This window comes from Phacochoerus africanus, chromosome 14, assembly GCF_016906955.1.
Source record: "Phacochoerus africanus isolate WHEZ1 chromosome 14, ROS_Pafr_v1, whole genome shotgun sequence".
Taxonomy (NCBI): domain Eukaryota; kingdom Metazoa; phylum Chordata; class Mammalia; order Artiodactyla; family Suidae; genus Phacochoerus; species Phacochoerus africanus.
The window spans coordinates 20,393,837-20,415,944 of NC_062557.1; the positions used below are offsets into that span (position 1 = coordinate 20,393,837).

A 22,108-nucleotide genomic window follows, 5' to 3' on the forward strand; every position below is an offset into this window, starting at 1 on the left:
ACGCAGCTTGCTTCCCACTGGGTGGACGCGAGATAGAGCCTAGGCGCAGGCGCAGTGTTGAGGGAAGCGGCCTCCCCAGCCGAATCGCGCACCTGCGCAGTCGGCGTTATTGTGACTGTCGGGCCGTGGCCCCGGATGTTGTGGCTGCCGGGGGGAGATGGCGGAGGCAGAGGGGGTAGTTGTGGCCCCAGGCCCTGCTTCGGGGCAGAGTTCCAGAGGCCGCCGCACTATGTCGGGCTCCTGCGAGCGGGACCAGCAGGTTGAGGCGGCGCAGCGGGCCCTGGTGGAGGTGCTGGGGCCTTACGAGCCTCTGCTGAACCGGGTGCAGGCAGCCCTGGTGTGGGAGCGGCCAGCCAGGAGCGCCCTGTGGTGCCTGGGGCTGAACGCGGCTTTCTGGTGAGAGAACTGGATCCTCGGAAACCCTTCGAGGCGCGAAATCCTCAGGTTTCTCTAGGGCTTTATCTCTCATCTCTCCTGTTTCTTCGCTGCACTGACTCCTTCCTGTACCTGCCTGATTTCTGCCTCAACTCCTTCCACTCCGTCCCGCGTGCGGCTTTGGCACCGCAGTTCTCCCCAGAGCCTTCCAGTGGTCTTCCCTGCTTTACCTGCTCCCACGCCCTTGCCCCGCACATCTAGCAGGAGCTTCTAGTAACCTCTTGAGCCGCTCGCAGTGAGTGAGGGCGCCTCGTTTTAGCCAGGGGAAAGCTGTGTTCCTTTAAGGCCATCATTTCTCCTCTCTTGTTTGCTCAAAGGTGCTTTGAAGATTGTCTCCAGAGATTTTAGTAGTTATTATTTGGATAGATGTGTGAGGCGTGAGATCTTCAGAAGGTATGCATAGGTGTGATGAGAAAACAAGTTTGAGCGATCTGAATTAGCTTGTTAGACACCCTTTCTCTCACTCGGGGAAGTTTGTGAAGCCTGAGCGTCAGTAAGAGCCTCCATAGCTGCAACGTGAGAGAGAATTATGAGCCTTTAAAGAACAGTTATAGATATAGTGATTGTGAGATTTCACTCATTTCAAAGCCACTTATGATGGCCACTCCTCCCTGTTCCGAGGAATTAGAGAGGCATCCTTAGCCACAGTATATAGGCAGGGAAATTGAGGGTGTCTAAGAGTGTATGTGAGTTTTCCTGAGCTGGAAAAGTGGGGATGTAAATATGCTTTAAGAATCTGTATGTGTCATGCTCAGTGAAAATGGAACTGCTGCTAAAATGGACTTTGATCTTCATAGGGTCTGCCAAGCATATTTTGGATTTATCCATAACTAGGGAAGTATTATTGATCAAATTCCAAGGAAACTGCAGTGGAGGGGGGCTTCTACAGCTGAATGAAATAAAGCTGTTCTGGATGAGCGTGAAACAGTAAAGTATTTCCAAATTCTTTTTTGTTTTTGCTAAAAGTAGCTTTCCTCTTGAAATTCTTGGTTTTAAAACCAAAACATTTATTATCCTTTGTCTGAAAGATTCACAGTAGGCTGGAGGAAAGCAAATAGTCCCAAGTTCATTGACAGGAAGACGCAATATTGAGCTATTACATTAAACTCACAGTTTGAAGGGGTCTGAGGTTAAAGGTGTCACAGCAGTCTCTGGCATTAGTTGCTTCTAGAGTCTTGCTCAAACTTGATGAACTCTTCCTACAGCATCCAGTTATTTTTGGTAACGCTTCTTTCTTGATCTTCAGGTACCTACTCCTGAACCCCGTCACTATAGCACCTCATTCTAGAGCATCTTTCAAAATGACCTTTTCTTCTCATCTCCCTATCCCAACCCCTAACCTCAGACCATATAGTGAAAACTTCATTTCCTACATTGGGATCGTACTCCTAGGAAAAAAGGTTGATCTTCAGTAAACTAGTTTGTCTCAAAATGTGACTGATTGATAAACAAAAGCTTTATCAGGATTTAAATGAATCCTGATAAACCAAGAGCTTATTAATGCAGATAGGTCAGTAGCATACATGTTGTTATTTTTGAGGAGAGGACTTTGCACCCTTGCCTGAGAGAGAGTTTCAGAGTAGAGTGTGGGGTTGAGGTCTGCACATAGGAGCCCCCAGACACAACTTTAAATGTTACCGTTACCTTTAATTTGCTGGCCTCCAATAGTATTCACTTGAGTTTACTAATAGGCTATGTTTAGAATCTCACTCAGATCCACTTTTTCTACTCTCTCTTGAAGCTGTTGTTGTGGTTGGTCTTTATCTCTGGCATTTCCTGGTAGCTTGCCTGCTGTGTATACAGAAAGCAGTTATTCTTGTTACATTCCCATCCGGCTCTAAGCAGGTGGGGGAGAAATGCAGCAAAATGAGGGTGTGACTCCTGAGAGTGGAAGAGCAATTGTGTATGTCATTTGTGGAGAGGACTCACCTGTGAAGGGGACAGAATGATTGGCAGTGTTAAGGACCCAGAGGCTAGGGTAGTTTAGCATTGGAGCTCACAGGATTGTTTGTTTTAGGAAATGAGGTTCTGTGGAAGGTAGTTTGAGGTTCAAAATAGAAGTTAGACTTCAGTTTCCAGTAGCATCAAATTGGATATGGGGCTTGATGTTTTGCTTAGGAGTGTCGACGAGTTTATTTTAAATAAGTCTCCGACTTTATTTTAAAAAGAATTTAGGAGGAGTTCCCTGGTGGTCTAGTGGTTAGAATTTGGTGCTTTCACCACTGCAGTCCAGGTTCAATCCCTAGGCTGAGAACTGAGATCCCACCTCAAGCCACTGTATGCCAAGGCCAAAAAATTAAAAAATTTAGGAAACACAAGAGGATCATTGGCTCAGATAAGGGGGAAATCAAATCCGAAATATTTTTCTTTTATTATTTGTTTTGAAAAATGATACGTCATTAACTGAGATGTTTTATACATTTTGAGGTATTAGAAGACTGGATAGGAGTACAAACAAATCATCAGAATTCAGGTAGGTAGCTCTTTTCAATGTTCTGTCTTCTCAGTTGAGGTTTTTCTGTCCCTCTGTGCCCTCTTACATCCTAATTAAAAACAACATAGAAGATAAAGATAGGGAGTTCCCGTCGTGGCTCATCTGTGAGAATGTGGGTTTGATCCCTGGCCTCGCTCAGTAGGTTAAGGATCTGGCTTGCCGTGGCTGTGGGGTAGGTCTCAGCTGCCGCTCCGATTTGACCCCTGGCCCTGGAACTTCCACATGCTGCAGGTGTGGCTGTAAAAAGAAAAAAAAAAAAAAGATAGAGGTAGATGCCTTGCTGCTATAGTATTTCAAGGCTTTCACTCTTATTTTCAGCTTCCAGAAAAATTATAGTGATCATATCAGAGGTCTTCCAGCCTATATTGCTTCTGGCTACTGATAAACGTTATTTTCTCTAGCACTGTAATAACGGAAATGTCAGGCCTTTCTTATCAATAGCCTGTATTTTCATTAGCCTCAGCACCATTTGTAAATGAGTGATTTGGGGGAAGAATATTTGTCAGCAAGAGAATGTCCTGACAGGATCGGAAAAAACAGGTTTGGATTTCCCTTGTGGTGCGTCGGATTAAAGATCTGGTGTTGTCACAGCTGTGGCTTGAGTTGCTGCTGTGGCGTGGGTTCAGTCCCTGGCCCGGGAACTTCCATATGCCATGGGTGCCACCAAAAAAAAAAAAGGCCAGCAGGTTCGAGTAACTTTTTTGGCTTGACTCATACCTAGGAGGTGAGGGGAAGGACGAAAGAGCCCCAGAAACGAGTGTGAACTCGTAAGCCCCCAGCTCTCCTTTTTTGAGGAGCACATGGTTCAAGCAGGGCTAGATAACTGTTGAGCTCCTTTGCAGAAGCTGGTTTTTTGTTAAGATCTCTGTTGTGGAGTTCCTCCTGTGGCACAGTGGGTTGAGAATCTGCAGGGGCTCAGGTCGCTTCGGAGGAACGTTTGATCCCCCATCTTGGCACATTGTGTTAACAGATCCAGTTTTGCTGCAGTGGGATTCAGTCCCTGGCTTGGGAACTTCCACATGGCGCAAGTGCGGCCATATAACAACAACAACAAAAAGGTCTCTGTTGGGATATGCTTTTACAGTCTCTAGTCCGAGGTGACTATACTATATTTTAGGGGATTTTATCAAATCTCTTATTTTCATGATTGAAAAAAACAAGGTTTCCCTCCTCTGCCCCGCTTCCATAATCCCCCCAAATTAAAAAAATGACCCGAAGAAATGATTAAAGGTATGTAGCAATTCTGATTTAAAAGGTTAGAATTTGCGTAAAAAAAAACCAATATTGAGAAATAGGAAATGGAAGAGAGGACATAATCAAACAGAGACATTTTATGAGGTTGTGGGTTTGATTCCTGGCCTGGATCAGTGGATTAAGGATCTGGCATTGCCATGAGCTGTGGTGTAGGTTGCAGATGCAGCTCAGATCCCATGTTGCTGTGCTCTGGTGTAGGCTGGCAGCTGCAGCTCCAATTAGACCCCTAGCCTGGGAACCTCCACATGCTGCGAATTCGGCCCTAGAAAAGACAAAAAAACAAACAAACAGAAAAAAAAAACCAGACATTTGTTCTGCAAAACAGAAAAAACCATACACATCAAAATTCACAAGAAATCTATTGAGCAAATGTTTCTGATGATAGTTTCTGGACAGTTCTTGTTGCTTTTGGTAGCTGGGAGTACTCCTGAGATGCCTTGGTTTACTTTTTTTTGCCTCTCTTTTGCCATCAGTTTTTATCTGTTCTGATTATAAGGTTGGGTGCTTTTTGTCCATTAGCATAAGGTAGGTCATTTGCAGCTAGCTGGTTTCACTTCTGGTTTTCTGCAAGCAGCAGCCATCACTACATGATATGTTAACTTTTTTTTCATTCTAATTTACCAGTGACTGGCTCATTAACGAAACAGCCACAAGTGCTGTACATAATCGGTTTTCTGTCCCTATAGGCTGAGATGCTTTGTTCTGAAGTGCCTCTGAGAGAAGCTCACTCTGCAAATAACAAAGGAACCCAGAAATAGTATCTTCTTTGATTGAAAATAGGCATGTGATCTTTATTTTATGACTATAGCAAACTCTGATTTACCTGTACTAATGATGAAGATCCATGGTATAGTTGACCTCAAAAAATTGTGTGTTTTTGGAATTTTTTTTTTAATTTTTTTTGAACACCAGATTGTTTTTCCAGGGAATACTTAATTTAAGCTGATAATTGTTTGGATTTTAACCCCTAGTAAAGGACAGAAAAAAATAAAAATAAATCAATGGATATACAATTTTTTACTCTTTAGTAATGAAAAAATTTAATATGAATGGCAATGACTTACTGATTTCTGCTTATTATTTTTTTAAACGATTTTTTAAATTCTGGGCAAATACGGAAAAACTGGTGTGTGAATTGTTGGGAACAGAAATTTGACAGCCGTTCTGGAAAGTAATTTGGCAACGTGTATTAAGGTACTAAAAAGGTTTTACCTTTTCAAGGGCTGGGAGAAATGGAGAGTGGTTCTAATGGTGTGGGTTTCTTTTTCGGGTGATGAGAATGTCCTAAATTAGATAATGGTGGAGTTTCACAACTCTGAATATACTCGAAACATTGGAGTAGACAGTTTAAAAGGGTAAATTTTGTGGTATGCAAACTATATCTCACTAATGGTGTTACAAAAAAAAAAAGTTAATGCTTTTTGACCTAGTAATTTTACCTAAAGTGGTTAATCATAAGTGAGGTCAAAGATTTATACTCAGTGAAATGTGGTTCAGCTTTACTTTATTACATCAAAAATTGGAAACATCTTAGTTCAATTAGGGACAGGTTCAAAAGACTAATTGTATTTTTGTATGATGTAGTCATTTTAAAGTTTTAGATGCTTTTCTGATGATAAAGGAAAACATGTAAGTATGTTGTTAGATGAAGGAGGAGGTTTTTAAATCAGATATGCTATATACTTCCATGGAGGTTTTTCTTTTTTTCTCCCATGGAGTTTTTGTATGTGATTTTTCTTTTTTTTTTTTTGCCATAGCTACAGTCCATATAGGTCCTTGGGCCAGGGATTGAATCTGAGCTCCAGCTGAAACCTATGCCACAGCCGCAGCAACACCAGATCATTAACCTGCTGTACCACAGCAGGAACCCTTATGTGAATATTTTTTTAATGAAGGGAATAACCTTTGTTGACATTTGGGGGTATATGTGAGGATTTAGAGGCAAATCCTAGACACATATCATTTAATCTGTAAATATTTCAGTATGTGACTCTAAAAAATAAAGACTCTAAAAAAAATCATTACCATTATCACATTAACAAATTCATGGTTCCAGTCAGTGTTCAGATTTCCCATTTTCTCATAAATGTCACTTTGTGGGGTTTTTTTTTTTGCTTTTTGTCTTTTTAGAGCCACACCCTCGGCATATGAAGTTCCTAGGCTAGGGGTCGAATCGGAGTTACAGCTGCCAGCCGACACCACAGCCACAGCAACGCCAGATCTGAGTCATGTCTGTGACCTATACCACAGCTCACAGCAACACCAGATCCTTAACCTACTGATCGAGGCCAGGGATCAAACACGCAACCTCATGGTTCCTAGTCAGATTCGCTTCTACTGCACCATGATGGGAACTCCAACTTTTTTTTTAGTTTTGGCAAATTGCTTCACTCTGATAGTGTACTGATTTTGTTTTTATTTTTGTATTTAACTATAATTACATTTTCTAAAATTTCTCCAATAAACATGTTTGCCTTAGAAATAAGAAAAAAATAAATATCATTAAGGAAAAAAATTATCATAAGCTTACAATGTATAGAAGGAGTCATGGGCCATAGGCAATAACCAAATTAAATAATTCACATGTGACTATCCAGACTTGACTACATTCAGTTGTTTTTGCTAAGTTGGAAAGTTCTCATGCTGATTATAGTTGCTGAAAAATATTTTGCATATTGTCTTATCAAACTTGTACACTGTTATATCTGCGTGTGAACTTTTTGGCCTACATGAATAGCCATTGCAGGACTAAACTAATCCAGACAATCTTCCCTTATTTCTTCTCTTCCCCTACCTATACCAGTCTCACAACTACTTTATCTTCAGTTTTGTCTTGTCCTTGTACACAGTTGCAGAGTTTTTTTTTTTTTTAAGTTGGCTTCCATGTTACCTCCATAAAATAGCAAATGTAATGTGACTTCAGTACATCCCAAACCCACCAGTCTGAGATTGATATTTCTTTTTTCTTTAGAAATTTAGTATTGAGGGCTGAAAGTAAAGGAGCACATACTTATCCATATTCTTTTATATTTGAATAGACCCTTGAGGGAATTAATAATGTTTGATATTATTTGTCTAGTTACCTTGGAGAAGTCAATTCTAGCAGTCTGAGGTGCTCTTCCCATTAATTTTTTTTTTTTTTTTGGTCTTTTTTGCCTTTTCTAGGACCCTCTTGAGGCATATGGGAGGTTCCCAGGCTAGGGGTCTAATCGGAAATGTAGCAGCCAGCCTATGCCAGAGCAACAGCAACTCCGGATCCGAGCCTCGTCTGTGACCTACACCACAGCTCATGGCAATGCTGGATCCTCAACCCACTGAGCAAGGCCAGGGATCGAACCTGCAACCTCATGGTTCCGAGTCGGGATTCGTTAACCACTGTGCCACAGAGGGAACTCCCCCCATTAATTTTTTAAAATCAATATGGAAGAAGCTATTTTCCCAAGAATTGTTATTTACACCACACAGAAAAACTCTTCTTCCTCTTAAGTTTCTACATTGGCTTATTCAAGGAATGGTTGTCTTGTATCTGGCTTGAAAATTGAGTTATGGACCAGGATTAATCCGGTTCAACAAGATGCTCACTGTTTAAGCTTTCATGATCCAGAAAATAGTCTTTGCAAAACTCTACTGATTCATCTTCATCTGCAGGATAAAATCCAATAAATACCCTTTGCATAAAAAGGCCCTTCATGATCTGATTCCTGCCTCTCTCTCCCCGTACTCATCCCTTCCCTCTGTTCTTTTTTTTAAATTTAAAAATTTAAATTTTTTTTTTTTTTTTTAGGGCTGCAGGTACAGCATATGGAAGTTCCCAGGCTAAGGGTTGATTAGGAGCTACAGCTGCCGGCCTACGCCACAGCAACGCCAGATCTGAGCTACGTCTTGCAGTCTATACCACAGCTCATGGCAACGCCGGATCCTTAACCCACTGAGTGAGGCCAGGGATTGAACCTGCATCCTCTTGGATACTAGTCAGGTTTGTTTCTACTGAGCCATGAGGGGAACTCCCCCTCCCTCTGTTCTTTATGTTTCAGTTCTGTCAAACTATTTGTTGTTCCCTAAGTATGTCATGCCAGCTGGCTTTTCTCCCTATCTGAATGTCCTCTCCTTCCCCACACCCTTTTGTCCTGTCGTCTTACCATTTATTTTTCAAATCCCAGCTTAGATGTCATCTTCATTATCATGACTTTGTCAATGCTGTTACAAACACATATGGATATAAATACACTTGAGAGTAAGTTTCATGTTTCATACTTTTCCGTGACTGGGCTACTTAGCGCAAGGCCTTGGCATATAATAGGCAATTAATGAATGTTGAGTTGAAGCATAGGTGAGGGATGTAACAGGCTACTAAAATAGTCCAGCTCTTGGAGAAACAGTATCTCATTGTCATCATCTTTGGAAAACTGACCCTTCTTAGGAGAGCTTAATATCCTTTCCCTACCCCAGTTTATATTGTGTTAGTGATCATGGTCTGGGAAGTGGAGATTGCAGACGGTCTGGATTGCCTCCCCAGAGAGCCCTTTCAAGTACTCTGGAGAAAACAGAGTCGCGCCACGTCCTGCTGCTGGGACATGGAAGCAGCAGCACTGGGGAACAAGATGCTCTCAAGCCAAGCCCTTGTCCTTGGCCTTGTTAAATTTTCCTTGTTTGTTGGGATGATGAACAGGCTTTGGAGAGATTAATGGCCTGGAGCAGCTCTAGAGGCTTATTTCTGTTAAACTGCTTTTTTCTTTAATTTCAGTATAATTACAGTGTCCTTTAAGTATCCTTTAACTGATGAGGTGGAAATAATGGAATAGAGTTGTCATTGGTGACTGGATTTCTTTTTTTTTTTTTTTGTCTTTTTGCCATTTCTAGGGCCGCTCCCTCGGCTTATGGAGGTTCCCAGGCTCGGGATCCGAGCCGCGTCTGCAACCTACACCACAGCTCACTGCAACGCCGGATCGTTAACCCACTGAGCAAGGCCAGGGACCGAACCTGCAACCTCATCGTTCCAAGTCAGATTCGTTAACCACTGCGCCACGACGGGAACTCCTGGTGACTGGATTTCTAAGTTCTTCGTTCCTTTCATCCCTCATTCTTTGTATAGTTTTTTTTTTTTTTTTTTTTTTTGCTGTTACCCGCAGCATGTGGAAGTTCCTGGGCCAGGAATTGAACTTGACCCACTGCAGTGACAACACCGGACCCTTAACCCACAGTGCCAAAAGGGAATTCCCTTATATAGTTTTAAAAAATTATATAGGAGTTCCTTTGTGGCTCAGTGGGTTAAGGATCTGGCCTTGTCACTGTAGCAGTTTGGGTTGTTGTGGGTTTGATTCCTGGCCTAGAAAATTCCACATGTTGCAGGCATAGCCAAAAAAAGGAAAAAAAATTATATAATATGGATTCATGTTTATGAAAACAGTACAGATAAGTCCAGGGACCAAAATTTAAGTTCCTTTGCCAGTCCCTGCGTGCATATACAGATACACACAGGCTCTTAAAATAAAAAATAAAAAATAAGGATTATACTCTTAGCATCGTTCTGTGAATATATCAAGTCATTAGGTCATGTGTTGAGAAGAGAAGAGGTCATTCATAATCAGCCCTTCGTCATCTTTACCCTTGTTTGATGAGTTGCTATGATGATAGCTAATAACATTTCTACATTGTAAAACCGAATAGGACTTTGTGTTAGACATGTATTAGGTGCCTTGTATTTTCTTGACTTTTTAGCAAGATCATCTATGATATTTTTTGTAAGTGATTATGTTGTTTCTAATAACCTGCAAATAATAGTGCGAGATTTGTTATTGTTAATATCAAATATAGATGAGGAAACTGAGGTTAAGGTAATTTATTCAAGGTCACACAATGAAGAGTGGCTGTTCAGAGATACAAACTCAAGTCAACCTAATTTTTTTTTTTTTTTTTTTGTCTTTTTGCCATTTCTTGGGCTGCTGCCGTGGCATATGGAGGTTCCCAGGCTAGGGGTCTAATCAGAGCTGTAGCCGCCAGCCTGCGCCACAGCCACAGCAATGTGGGATCTGACCCACGTCTGCAACCTACACCACAGCTCATGGCAATGCCAGATCCTTAACCCACTGAGCAAGGCCAGGGTTCGAACCTTCAACCTCATGGTTCCTAGTCGGATTTGTTAACCACTGAACCTCGACGGGAACTCCAAGTCAACCTAACTTTAAAAGTCATGCCGGAGTTCCCATGGTGGCACGGTGGAAATGAATCTAACTAGCATCCGTGAGGTTGTAGGTTCGATCCCTGGTCTTGCTCAGTGGGTTAAGGATCCGGCGTTGCCATGAGCTGTGGTGTAGGTTGCAGACGCAGCTCAGATCCCATGTTGCTGTGGCTCTGGCGTAGGCCAGCGGCTACAGCTCTGATTAGACCCCTAACCTGGGAACCTCCATATGCTGTGGGTGCAGCCCTGAAAAGACAAAAAAAAAAAGCATACAAAATACAAGCCCACATATATTCTTAGAGTCAATTGCTTGATCAAATTGCCATAAAAATTTCTAAATGCTTATTTTCTTTTCTCCTTTTTTTATTTTTTTGTCTTTTTAGGGCTGCACCCATGGCATGTGGAAGTTCACAGGCTAGGTATCGAATCAGAGCTGCAGCTGTAGGCCTGCACCACAGCAATGTGGGATCCGAGCAGTGTCTTCAACCTACACCACAGCTCATGGCAATGCTGGATCCTTGACCCACTGAGTGAGGCCAGGGATCAAACCCATATAAATGCTTACTTTCAATTTCTATACTTACTTCCCCACGGCCTGGTAAAATCACTGGTCTGCAGAGCCTGTATAGGGCAATGCCCTAGAGGCTATTTTTTTCTTTTTAGGGCCACACCTGTGGCATATGGAAGTTACCAGGCTAGGGGCTGAATCAGAGCTGCAGATGCTGGCCTATGCCACAGCCACAGCAACACCAGATTCCAGCCGCCACTGCGACCTATACCACAGCTCACGGCAACACAGGATCCTTAACACGTTGAGCAAGGCGAGGGATCCAGCCTGCATCCTCATGGATACTAGTCGGCTTCTTACCCTGCTGAGCCACAACAGGAACTCTGATAGGGACTCTTTCAAAACATAACTGCTGTAACATCATCATACCCCCAAATTAATCATACTGTCCGAATATCTTCAGATGTACTGTCTTTCATATTTCCCAGGTTTTTTTGTAAATATATCTTTTTTCTTTTTTTTAATTACTCAGTGAATTTATCACACCTGTAGTTGTACAATGAGTAAATATCTCTTTATGGTTGATTCCTTCAAATAAGAACTAGCTTTTCCTTGATTCTGTTAATGTAATACATTACAATTACTGATTTTGTATGTTGAACTACTTTTGATGCCCGGAATAAATCCCAGGAATAGGTCCTGGTGTATAATCCTTTTAATATGCTGCTGAATTTATCTGCTTTTTTTGGCCACACCTCTGGCATATGGAAGTTCCTGGGCCAGGGATCAAACCCACATCACAGCAGTGACAACTCTAGATCCTTAACCCACTAGGCCACCAAGAACTCCTGAATTCTTTTTGATGATATTTAATTGAGGATTTTTGCATCTATATGCATAATGCTTATTGGCCTATAGTTTTAAGTGTTTTTGTCTGGCTTTGGTATCAGAGTAATGCCTTCATTAAATGAATCAAGATGCATCTGTCTTCAATTTTTTGGAAGCGTTTATGAAGGGTTGGTGTTAATTCTGAAGAACTGGCTTTTAGATGTAGCCTCAGTGCTCACCTTCTATGTGACCTTGACAAGTCATTTTACTCTTTTGAGCCTTGGTTCCTTCAACTGTAAAAGGGTATCTAATAGAATTAGATGCTCTTTAATGCATCTCTGTCAAGTTTGTTGCCCTACACCAGGGTCTGTTTGGTAGAAAGATGTTTGCTTTCATCATATCAACTTGTGTTCAAGAATGAACTTCTCCTTGAAATTAATAGAATCAAAGACTTGAAAGTTGAAAGGCATTATTTGCTTTAGTCCTCTGCCTTTATAGAAGCAAATTACTATCTCTACACCATAAGTAAAATAGCTGAAGTCCAGAAAGTTTAAGTGATTTTCCCAAGGTATGTAGCTAGCACTTAAGTCTGTTCACCACAGAACCATTAGTGCATGTGTGGTCTTTTCTAAAATTAGCTTAATTGGATAATGATCTGTTTTGCTTTCTCTTTAGGTTCTTTGCATTGACATCCCTTCGTCTTGTGTTTTTACTCGCATTCAGCTCAATGATCATTGTGTGTATAGATCAGTGGAAGAACAAAATCTGGCCTGAAATAAAAGGTGAGTTTGGGAGCTTTTAGAGCAATCTGAACTGAAAATGGCCTTTCTATAATTTTTACCTTTAGTTTTAGGGGTTTGTGGGAGAGCACACGAAAGTGGGAATATCTTTTGAAGTCTGAATTATTTGCTTTAGCAGACACTTGATGGGCTAGTGCCCCATCTGTAGTTCCTTAGAGCTGAATTCCGCCGTTCCCATTGTTATTAAGCTCAGGAAATCTATGTCTACCGCTTGAGACATTCCTGTGCTCATAATTGGCCTGAAGAATAAGTAGTCCTCAAGTTGTTAAAAAATAATTCTCCTCCCTGGATACTACATCATTACCAAGGTGGTATCAGTTTGCCTCTTAAGAATTTCTGTAAAGTTATTTATTTGCTGGAGTTCCTGTTGTGGCCTAGCGGGTTAAGAACCCTACATAGTGTCCATAAGGGTATGGGTTCGATCCCCGGCCTCACTCAGTGGGTTAAGCATCCAGCATTGCTGCAAGCTGTAACATGTGTTGCAGATGCAGCTGGAATCCTGTTTGCTGTGGCTGTGGCTGTGACCTACAGCTCCTAGCCTGGGAACTTCCATATGTTGCAGGTGCGGCCATTAAAAGAAAAATATATAAAATAAAGTTGTTTATTTGCAAAGCACTAAGTTAGGCATTATGACTTATATAAAGTACTCTTAAGGTATGTTCCTTTTCTCAAAGATGAAACATACATAAACATAAGAAAAATGATAGGAGTTCCCATTGTGGCTCAGTGGTAACGAACCCAACTAGTATCCATAAAGATGCGGGTTTGATCCCTGGCCTCGCTCAGGATCTGGTGTTGCCATGAGCTGTGGTGTAAGTCACAGACGCAACTCAGATCCTTCACTGCTGTGGCTGTGGTGTAGGTTGGCAGCTCTAGTTCCCATTTGACCCCTAGCCTGGGAACTTCCATATGCCGCAGGTGCAGCCCTAGGAAAAAAGAAAAGTTATAGAACAGCCTCAGAGATGTCACAGTGCAGTATGTAATCAGTACGTTTGTCATGAATTTTGGCCCTTGCGCCAGCCTTGAACGAAGCCAAAGATCTGCACAAGGAGAGAGATGTGTGTTTCTAGAGCAGTCAGAGGCGTGATTAGTCTGAGGAACCAGAAGCTGCAAAGGATCTCCTGAGGGCAAGGAACTGATCATATTCATGGGAGGGGAGAGTCATTAAAGGGAGTGCTAAGAAATCAAAGTTTGTTGGGATCAGATTTATAAGGCCTTAAAGTTAGGCTTAGGAGTTTAGACTTTGTCCTTTAGGTGGTCATTGAGGATTCTTTTATTGGAGCTGTATGCTGAGGTGATAGGAAAGATTAATCTGATAGCATTTTACCTGACCACATGGAAGGAGAAAAAGAGGACAGAAGACTCTGGATGTAACTGTGTGGGAATTAGTTCAAGAGGTGTCAGTGTAAACAAATGATGGATGCCTTGGAGAGCTGTGAAGAAGGAAGACACATCAAGACAGATAAATAGGAGGTTAGAGGAGTAAGGACTGATAGATTTGGGATTTCAAAGCGAGGAGGGTAGGAATGGCATTAACAAGTTAGCAGATGTCGGCAGCATCAGGCAGGGCAGTTGGTTTGGGTGGGGGAGTGAGACTCAAGAAAATTGATGTGGGTTGGACATGTTGAAGGGTTGGCAGAATATTCAAACCAGAATATACAGCTTTTAAATGCACTCCTATCCTGTTCTGCAAAGACTTCAGGGAATTGCGTAGTTCATATCCACCTGTGTTATTGTTGGCGAATGTTAAAAGACTGTGTACATCATGGATGGTAGTTAATGGGTCTCTTAAAAAGAATGAGCAGGAATTTCCCTTGTGCAGTAGGTTAAGGATCCGGCTTTGTCACTGCAGCAGCTCAGGTCACCGCTGTGGCACCGATTTGATCCCTGACCCAGGAATCTCCATATGCCTCGGGCTCAATGCCCCCGCCCCCCCCCCCCCAAAAAAAAAGAGGAGGCAGATTTCTAGAGTTGAAGTAATTGTAACCTGGTAACCTGGCGCACATTGACGCATATGAGCAACCCAGATACGCTTGGGGGGCGGGTCTGGACCATTTCTGGTGTCCACCTTGGCTCTCAACTGTAGTAATTAGAAGGGGCCCCGATGTTCTGTTTGGATCCTGACCCTAGCTTGCCAGAGAAATGAGCAGGCATCAGCCTCATTCCCTTGTCTGCAGCTCCCTGACTCTGGCAGCGTAACATGATGTTTCCTTTTTATCAGCTATTACTGTTTTCTTTTCCCCAAATCTATTAAAACTTGAGCTATCAGACCAACAGCCTAACATTTTCGTGTTTAGTTTTCCCTACCAACTAATGCTGGTGTTTGTTTTAATATTGTAGTGCCAAGACCCGACGCATTAGACAATGAGAGGTATGGAACACTAATTAAATGCCTTTTTGTTGCTCTGGTTGATTCCTTTGTCGTAATATTCTGGTTACAGGTTGTTAACTCCATGTTCTGGGCACAGACTATAAGTTGAGAACCTAGTGTGTTGCAAATAATCATTTTAACAAATCCTAAAGTTCAGGCAGCAATATGTTGAGATGGCTAGTGTCCTCTGACATTTACAAGAGATGTTTCTGAAGAAGCAGCATTACAGTGCCCCATAACCTGACACGCCAAGGAATTAGCTGCATTATTCAGCCCTGGTGTGAAAACTTAGAGGCAACTTACTTCACTTGTCTCCTGGCTTTTATACAAGGTCAATTAGTGTTTTCTGTGACCTCTGGCTCTTTAAAGTTCCTGGTCAGAAAACACATTGGTCCCTGGCATCAGCAAGCCAAAGATTCCTGTTGTGGCTTACGGCTCCTGCTTTCATTTCTTAGTTCATGCATCTCATGTGTTTGATCCAAGGAATTTCCTTTGCTCTGATTTATTTTGGTTTTGCTTCATTTGTTTTTCTCTGAGGGGCACATCCATGCTCACCTCCAGCCCCCACCCCCGTGCAGACTATGCTCTACTTTTTTTCCCTGGATTGCAATCAGTAGGAATTGCAATGGTCTGAGCACAGGAAAGATGTTTCTAAGCACAAAGGGCCTTGGAGCTTTTGGCAGGTGAATACATGTGGATTGGCCGCTTGCTCAGAGGGTGGAGTTGTCAGAACAAGTTTGCCCTCCTAGTCCTTAAATTCATGTTTCAACCTGGTGAGCCAAGAAGAAAGTCATGCTTCACTTCCAGAGCACCCAGCATTAGCCACTCCCCAGCCCCTGCTGAACCCCGGAAGCATTGGCTGCCTTCACAGCAGGATGGGGGGGGAGCCCTCAACCCCTTCCTTTCACAGCTCCCCCTTCTCTCTCCCGTAGCTGGGGCTTTGTGCACCCTCGGTTGCTCAGCGTGCCCGAGCTCTGCCACCATGTAGCTGAAGTCTGGGTTAGTGGGACCATTTTCATAAGGAATCTTTTGCTTTTCAAAAAGCAAAACCCAGGCAAGGTAAGACTCTTCCCTTTTTCACTCTCATTTCTGGCTTCTGAGTTCAGTTCATGCTGAACTGAAACAGTGCTTTTACTGCCTATCCTCATTCAAGAAAGAAAAGGTGTTTGTAGAGACAAAGGGACGTTGTAGGAAGGGGCTTCTGACCAGCCACTGGGACTAAGGCAAGAGCTTGGTAACTCCTTCTTTGGATGCTTGCCACATAGATAAGGCCATCTTCCTGCCCCAAGATGGGAAAGAAAGCTTGCTTGTGTGCATTCTGTGTCATATTAAACATGTGGTAGCTGGTTGGGGTTTTTATTTTATTTGTCTTAAAAAGCCCACCACTAACACTTGTTTTCAGAGAGAATTTTTGGCTAAGTCCTATTCAACCATGAAAGGTGCAGCCCTGTGCGGTGAGCCGTGTGAGAGGAGTTTGAATAGAAGTGGACATCCTCCCTTTCCTCCCCACCGGAGTCACCGCTGGATGCAGCAGGGGTTAGGTGCATGTCATTCTGACATGTCCACACTTAGAGATTCATAAAGAGTCATTTCGCTCACATCTCCACCGCACCCAACCCCCCACCCCAGTCCCCTCCCACATAGCAGGACTTAATTCTGTTTCCTAACTCCCCCAGTTCTGCTTGCTGAGCTGTGGGATACTGACCTTTTTGGCTGTCTTGGGCCGCTACATCCCTGGGCTCCTGCTCTCCTACTTCATTCGTAAGTATGGCGTCTACCTCCCCCACAAGCTTACCCTACTCATAGCTTTTCCAGCCACAGCTAACTCTGGGTCTCGGGAGAGGACTTTGATTTGATATTTTGGTTCTCTAGGAAATGACTTTTTTATATTTTCATGTCCTCTTGAGTGTCATGAAAATATCTTCTCACCTGTGTCAGGCTTCCCACATATGAAGTCCTTTTCTTACCAGGTCAGCTGTAGAAACTGATGAGGGTCCACCAACATAGATTGTGTTACCAACTGTAAAGGACTGTCCCTCTTTCAGGGGAGGATTTGTAGAGTCCGAGTGTTGTATCACAGCAGAACCTAAGTCTTAGGTCCTGTCTACCCGGGAGCACTTTTTCCCCGCTGGGCCCAGTTCTGTAAATTTAGTTACTTCATATTGGCAAGAACTCTGTCTGCTTGAGACTGGAAGAACTGAGTGGTGACAGCCATGGCCATTATAGCTCAGAAGCTCACGTGATGTGTTGTGTCGTTGCCTTGTTTGTGGCTCAGCGACACCCACACGCAAGTGACGGCACTGCCTGGTTCTGCCCTGGATGTCGCAGCTGCACACTCGGCTGTGCACAGCGCGGCAGGTGACTGCAGAAGTCTCTGCCCTCCAGACCTTCACGTCAGTGAGGATGACCAGCAGGACCCAGCAGAACTGTTCCACACGAAGTGTCCAAGCCCGAAGGACAGAAAGCAGAAGCACAGCTGGGACTGTTCTGTACAGCGCCGTCTCCATCTTGCCGCTCTTTCTCCCTTTCAGTTGTCGCTGCCATGATGTGGCCCCTTGCTGTGTACCACCGACTGTGGGATCGAGCATATGTACGGTTGAAGCCAGCCCTGCAGCGACTGGACTTCAGTGTCCGTGGCTACATGATGTCCAAGCAGAGAGAGAGACAATGTAAGTGTCAAGGGGACGCTTCCTTCCGCTTGGGCAGTTTGGGGACGAGGAGGAGAAGCCTGGAGGTCTGACATGGTCGGTAGGTCTCCGAACAGGAGCGATGTGGGGGTGGTTGGTGTGGCGGCGGCAGGTGAAAGTGGTATGTTCTCTTCCAGGAACATCTATGCCGGGGTACCAGTTTCTCCCATTTGGAATTCTAGGTACTCCCATTTTAAACAAATGCGAAAAAAGTTCTCCCACATCAAACAGAAGACAATGAGGGTATTCCCAGTGTTAGCTGCTTTTTCTGAAGCACTTCCAGTGCGCCCAGGCACCGAGCTGGCTGCTCTGCAGATGTCTTATTTAGCCTTCATGACCACCTTGAGAAGAGGGGGTATTATCTCTTTCTAGTTGAGGAAACTGAAGCTCACAGTTAGTAGAGAGCAGAGCAGGTCTTTTAAACTCCTGAACTGGGCCTCTTTTCACTTCTGAAAGCTGCCTTCCAAAGGTGATCTGAAACTGGCCTCAGAAGCCTGAAGCTTACGAGCCCAAGACGCTCTAACACAGGAGTGACAGTTGTGCGAACTTTTCCCTCTCTTCTTTGGTGTGGTCAAGTTGGCTTTTCCTTAAGCCCTGGCCCTCAAAGAGCCTCGTGTGCGAGTTCTCTGGTGGCACATCAGGTTAAGGTAGTGTCACTGCTGTGGCTCGGGTCTGCTCTCTGGCCCAGGAACTTCTGCATGCCCCAAGCATAGCCAAAAAGGAAAAAAAAAAAAATACAAAAAACAGAACAAAGAGCCTTGCATGTGGGCAGCAAGGACCAGCTCCCACAGTGCAGCCAAGTGAATAGTGTCAGTCCTTAAAAGCCTGTTCAACTCAGGCGGGCCGTCTCCCTTTTTCCTCTCTATGCTGGTGTCTGCTTTACACGCCGACATCTGGTCTCCCAGCTGATCCTGAGAGCTGCTGACAAGCCTGGTAGTTGATCATCGACCAGAACAAAATGGGAGGGATGTTGGAAGAGAGATCTTTCTCTCCTATGTTATCAGCTTAGCTCGTCTCGTGGGCTCAGCCGCTCCGCCCTCAGGCCGTGCTGTGGCGGCTTAAGGGGCGTCTTCTCTGGTGCTCTGATTTTACGCCTTTGACATCCAAAGGGGGTGGGGGCTGCCCCGCGAGGGAAGGCGCTAAGGCCTGCTGCTCTTTCACAGCGCGCCGCAGAGCCCTGCACCCAGAACGTGCCGTGGACAACCACAGTGACAGCGAAGAGGAGCTTGCTGCCTTCTGTCCTCAGGTACCCTGGGCCTGGGAGCTGCCACACTGGCCAGGTTGTTTTTGTTTTTGTTTTTGTTTTAGCTCCCTTTTAACCATCAGGCGTTCAAGTTTAGGTAGTCAATCAGATTTTTAAGCTCATTGTGGGCACTTACTTCAAGGACCCAGCTTCTTTGCCCCCAAGAGCAAGCTAGTATTGTATCTTAGAGTGAAACTTTGTACGTAGATCTCATATTGAGCCTGCTGACCCGCACGCCCTCTTCCATGTCTCCTTTTAACCCCTACCATCACGGCAGAGCTTCTGGAACTGGTGTGATCATCTTTTAAACAGCCCGGCCCACCCACCTTAGGTCAGGGAGTGTGTGTATCCTCCCGGCCACCTGTGAAAAGTATTCTCTGGATCACTTATTTCCTCCAGAGTAAGTTGGCACCCAAGACTGTGTCCCCTCCTGTGTACAAGGCTGATGAGCAAAGCTGTCTTCCCTGGGAGAACAGCCTAAAAGGGGTCAAGATGTTGACTGAAGTCCCCACCATGCCTGGCTACACCGCTGGCCTCAGGGTAGCCGTCAGGCCAGCTCGTGGGTAAAGCTGTAGCTGGGGAACTGCGCCGCTTCCTTCCTTCTGGCACCCTCTCTTCAGGCTTATTGGTCTTTTCTTTTCCTAAGCTGGATGATTCTACTGTTGCCAGGGAATTGGCCATCACAGACTCTGAGCACTCGGATGCCGAGGTCTCCTGTACAGACAATGGCACATTCAATCTTTCACGGGGCCAAACACCTCTAACAGAAGGCTCTGAAGGTGAGAGGAGCTTTGGACCTGAGTGCTACTGGCTCTGACTATTGCCCCTCAGCGTCCCAGGCTGCGGGGCTACCGTACCCTCCTTGAGTGTTTTCTGAGCTGTGGATCAGGTGGCAGAGCAGCTTTAGGGGTGTGGCTCCAGCCAGGATGACACTGCTGCTCTCCTAGAAATCCTCAGTCCCTTAGTGGCCTCAGGTTCTAGGCTCCTGGGGGACATGGCAGAGGAACAAAGGGGGAGTCGTCTGCCAGTAGCGATCACAACAGTCTGTAAGCAGAGGGGGACTGCTGACCAGTGCTGGAAATCGAGGGGGGGAGTCTGGTTACTTGGGGCTGATTTTGTGCGGCTGGGGCACGGGAGGGCCCAGCAGTTGGCCGTTCCTCTCCGACGGTCCTCTCTCCTCCCAGACCTAGATGGTCACAGTGATCCAGAGGAATCCTTTGCCCGAGACCTTCCAGACTTCCCTTCCATTAATGTGGATCCTGCTGGCCTGGATGATGAGGACGATACCAGCATCGGGATGCCCAGCTTGCTGTACCGCTCCCCGCCAGGGGCCGAGGCGCCTCAGGGCCCCCCTGCCAGCCGGGATGAGGCCGCGCTGCCAGAGCTCCTGCTTGGTGCCCTGCCCACGGGATCCAGCCTCACCAGCAACCTTGCTAGCCTGGTCTCCCAGGGCATGATCCAGCTGGCCTTGTCAGGGGCCTCCCAGCCAGGCCCTGCTGGCCTACCTCCCCGGAGAGCTACAAGAGGCTTCCTCCGAGCCCCCAGTTCAGACCTGGACACTGATGCTGAGGGGGATGACTTTGAACTTCTGGACCAGTCGGAGCTGAATCAGCTGGACCCTGCCAGTTCCAGGAGCCACTGAGGCAGAGATTCCCTTTGGGGGGTCACTGTGGTTTAGGTTTTTTTCTCCCCATTCCACTTAAGGTGAAGGGGCAAGGGAAGAACCCAGGTCCCAGCCCCCGAATTAGATCTGTATGCTCAGCAGCCTGGCTGATGCTCAGAGGCCTGCTGAGAGGACACTCACTCCCCTGCTACTGGCTGGACACTTATTTCTGAGCTCAAGTCACTGCAGTGAGAGTGTGCTCCCCCGAGGGACACTGCTCTCCATCAGGACGGTGGTACTTTTTGGGGAACATAGTAGTCAGGGGTATTGGTTCCCTTTTGAGGGGATGCTGCTGTGTGCTTCTAGGTATGGGTGCTCCGAGGCCCTCAGTGATAGATCCCTTCCCTTCCTTCCTCCCTTTATCGTCCCCCTGGAGCTCCAAGTCAGGCAGCTAGGAGAGTTAGATTGTCATCCTCCTCTTTTGCTAAGCCATGATTTGATTTGTCTTTTTCTAAGCAAGCTTGTCCTTTGGTTCTGCAGAGCAGGCCTGCTCCCTCTGCCCCAGCCTATCCTCATTTCTTGAGGCCCAATCCTCAATGCTCCAAAATATTGCTTGTGAAATTTAAGAATGTGAACGCGAGGTGGCAGTGGGCCTCTTCCACATTACTTTGGGCCATGGGGTCAGCTGACCGGGAGGGTGAGCCCTTCTGTATCTCATGGTCTCACTGAATCTTTTGGAGCTGCCTGGTTATCTCTGGTGCTGCTAACCCCTGGCTCCACTTGCCAATTCGCCTGAGCAATGAGCAAAGCAATACCATATCTTACCCATTTCCACGTTCCTCTTCCTTCCCCTGCTCCTCCTTTGGAGAAGCAATAATTCCATGGGCGATGTCAGAGTAGCACTTTACAAATGGCTCAGTGGCATTCATCCCAGAAGCCACCAGCTCTACTTGCACCAGCTATTCTTACTCTCTGTTCAGCAATTTTAATACTTTTATTTTCGACTGCTTCCCAGTTTGGCAGGGCCTCTCTTAAGGATGAGCCCAGTTAGCAAGAATGTGACCGTAAGCAAGCAGAGAGCCCTGTAAGGGTTATCTGCTCTACGGCTACTGCCCCCAGTAAAATCATGTGAGACAAAAACGAAAACTGGTAATGAGTTCTAAACCTGTGCCTCCCCAAACAAAACTCAAGCCACTCTTCTGCCCTCTTCCCCTCTGCATTAACCCTTTGCTGATCCTCAGGGACCACTCCCCCAACACCCCCATACCTGGGTGAGGGATGTTGGACAGAGCCCATTTCCATGTGCTGCAGCTGGGAGTGCACTAACATGTTTGCTCTTGGTTGATGGACAAGTTAGAGGCCAGGGAGTGAAAATAGTCAACAGTGAGAAGGGAGAAGAGCTAGGTATCTGATTCATAGTCCCTTCCCTTTGTGTGAAGGTTAGGTAGCAGCCTCTCCCCACTTTAGGGTTCTCACTTTGGACACCTTCTCTCTTCTAAGAGCCCAGATGTCTTACAGGTGAGCTCTGACGTGGAGGTGTGGGAAAGGAGTGGGATTTTGTGTGTTTGCATGAGTGTGTGTAGCTTCAGGCCTTGGGAGTTGGTAAGAGGGAGGGGAAGGAAGGAGAGCAAAATCTTTGGAAGGTGTTTCTTGTACCTGCGGATCCTGCTCTGAATCTCCTTAATCCTCCACTGTGAATTGGGATGG

The 22,108-nt window shown here is 45.2% G+C and overlaps 1 protein-coding gene across 2 annotated transcripts; it reads left to right on the forward strand.

Moving 5' to 3' along the window:
- Window positions 1-67: 67 nt before the first annotated feature.
- On the forward strand, window positions 68-22,108 carry RETREG3 (reticulophagy regulator family member 3). 2 transcript variants are annotated; one of them, XM_047758906.1, is made up of 9 exons: window positions 68-396; window positions 12,373-12,479; window positions 14,838-14,868; window positions 15,801-15,927; window positions 16,545-16,629; window positions 17,400-17,537; window positions 18,719-18,801; window positions 19,445-19,577; window positions 19,983-22,108. In XM_047758906.1, the coding sequence occupies exons 1-9, from the start codon at window positions 158-160 to the stop codon at window positions 20,438-20,440; spliced, it is 1,401 nt and encodes a 466-aa protein (XP_047614862.1). In that variant the 5' UTR covers window positions 68-157; the 3' UTR covers window positions 20,441-22,108. The 2 variants fall into 2 exon arrangements, with proteins under 2 accessions (XP_047614862.1, XP_047614863.1); XM_047758907.1 differs by lacking the exons at window positions 14,838-14,868; window positions 15,801-15,927; window positions 16,545-16,629.

Excerpts from the sequence above, each read along its gene's own strand:
- RETREG3 (XM_047758906.1), top strand. The coding sequence starts at position 158 with ATGGCGGAGGCAGAGGGGGTAGTTGTGGCCCCAGGCCCTGCTTCGGGG. Across the intron at positions 14,869-15,800 it reads GACGCATTAGACAATGAGAG|CTGGGGCTTTGTGCACCCTC; the intron begins GTATGGAACACT and ends TCTCTCCCGTAG. Across the intron at positions 19,578-19,982 it reads TCTAACAGAAGGCTCTGAAG|ACCTAGATGGTCACAGTGAT; the intron begins GTGAGAGGAGCT and ends CTCTCCTCCCAG.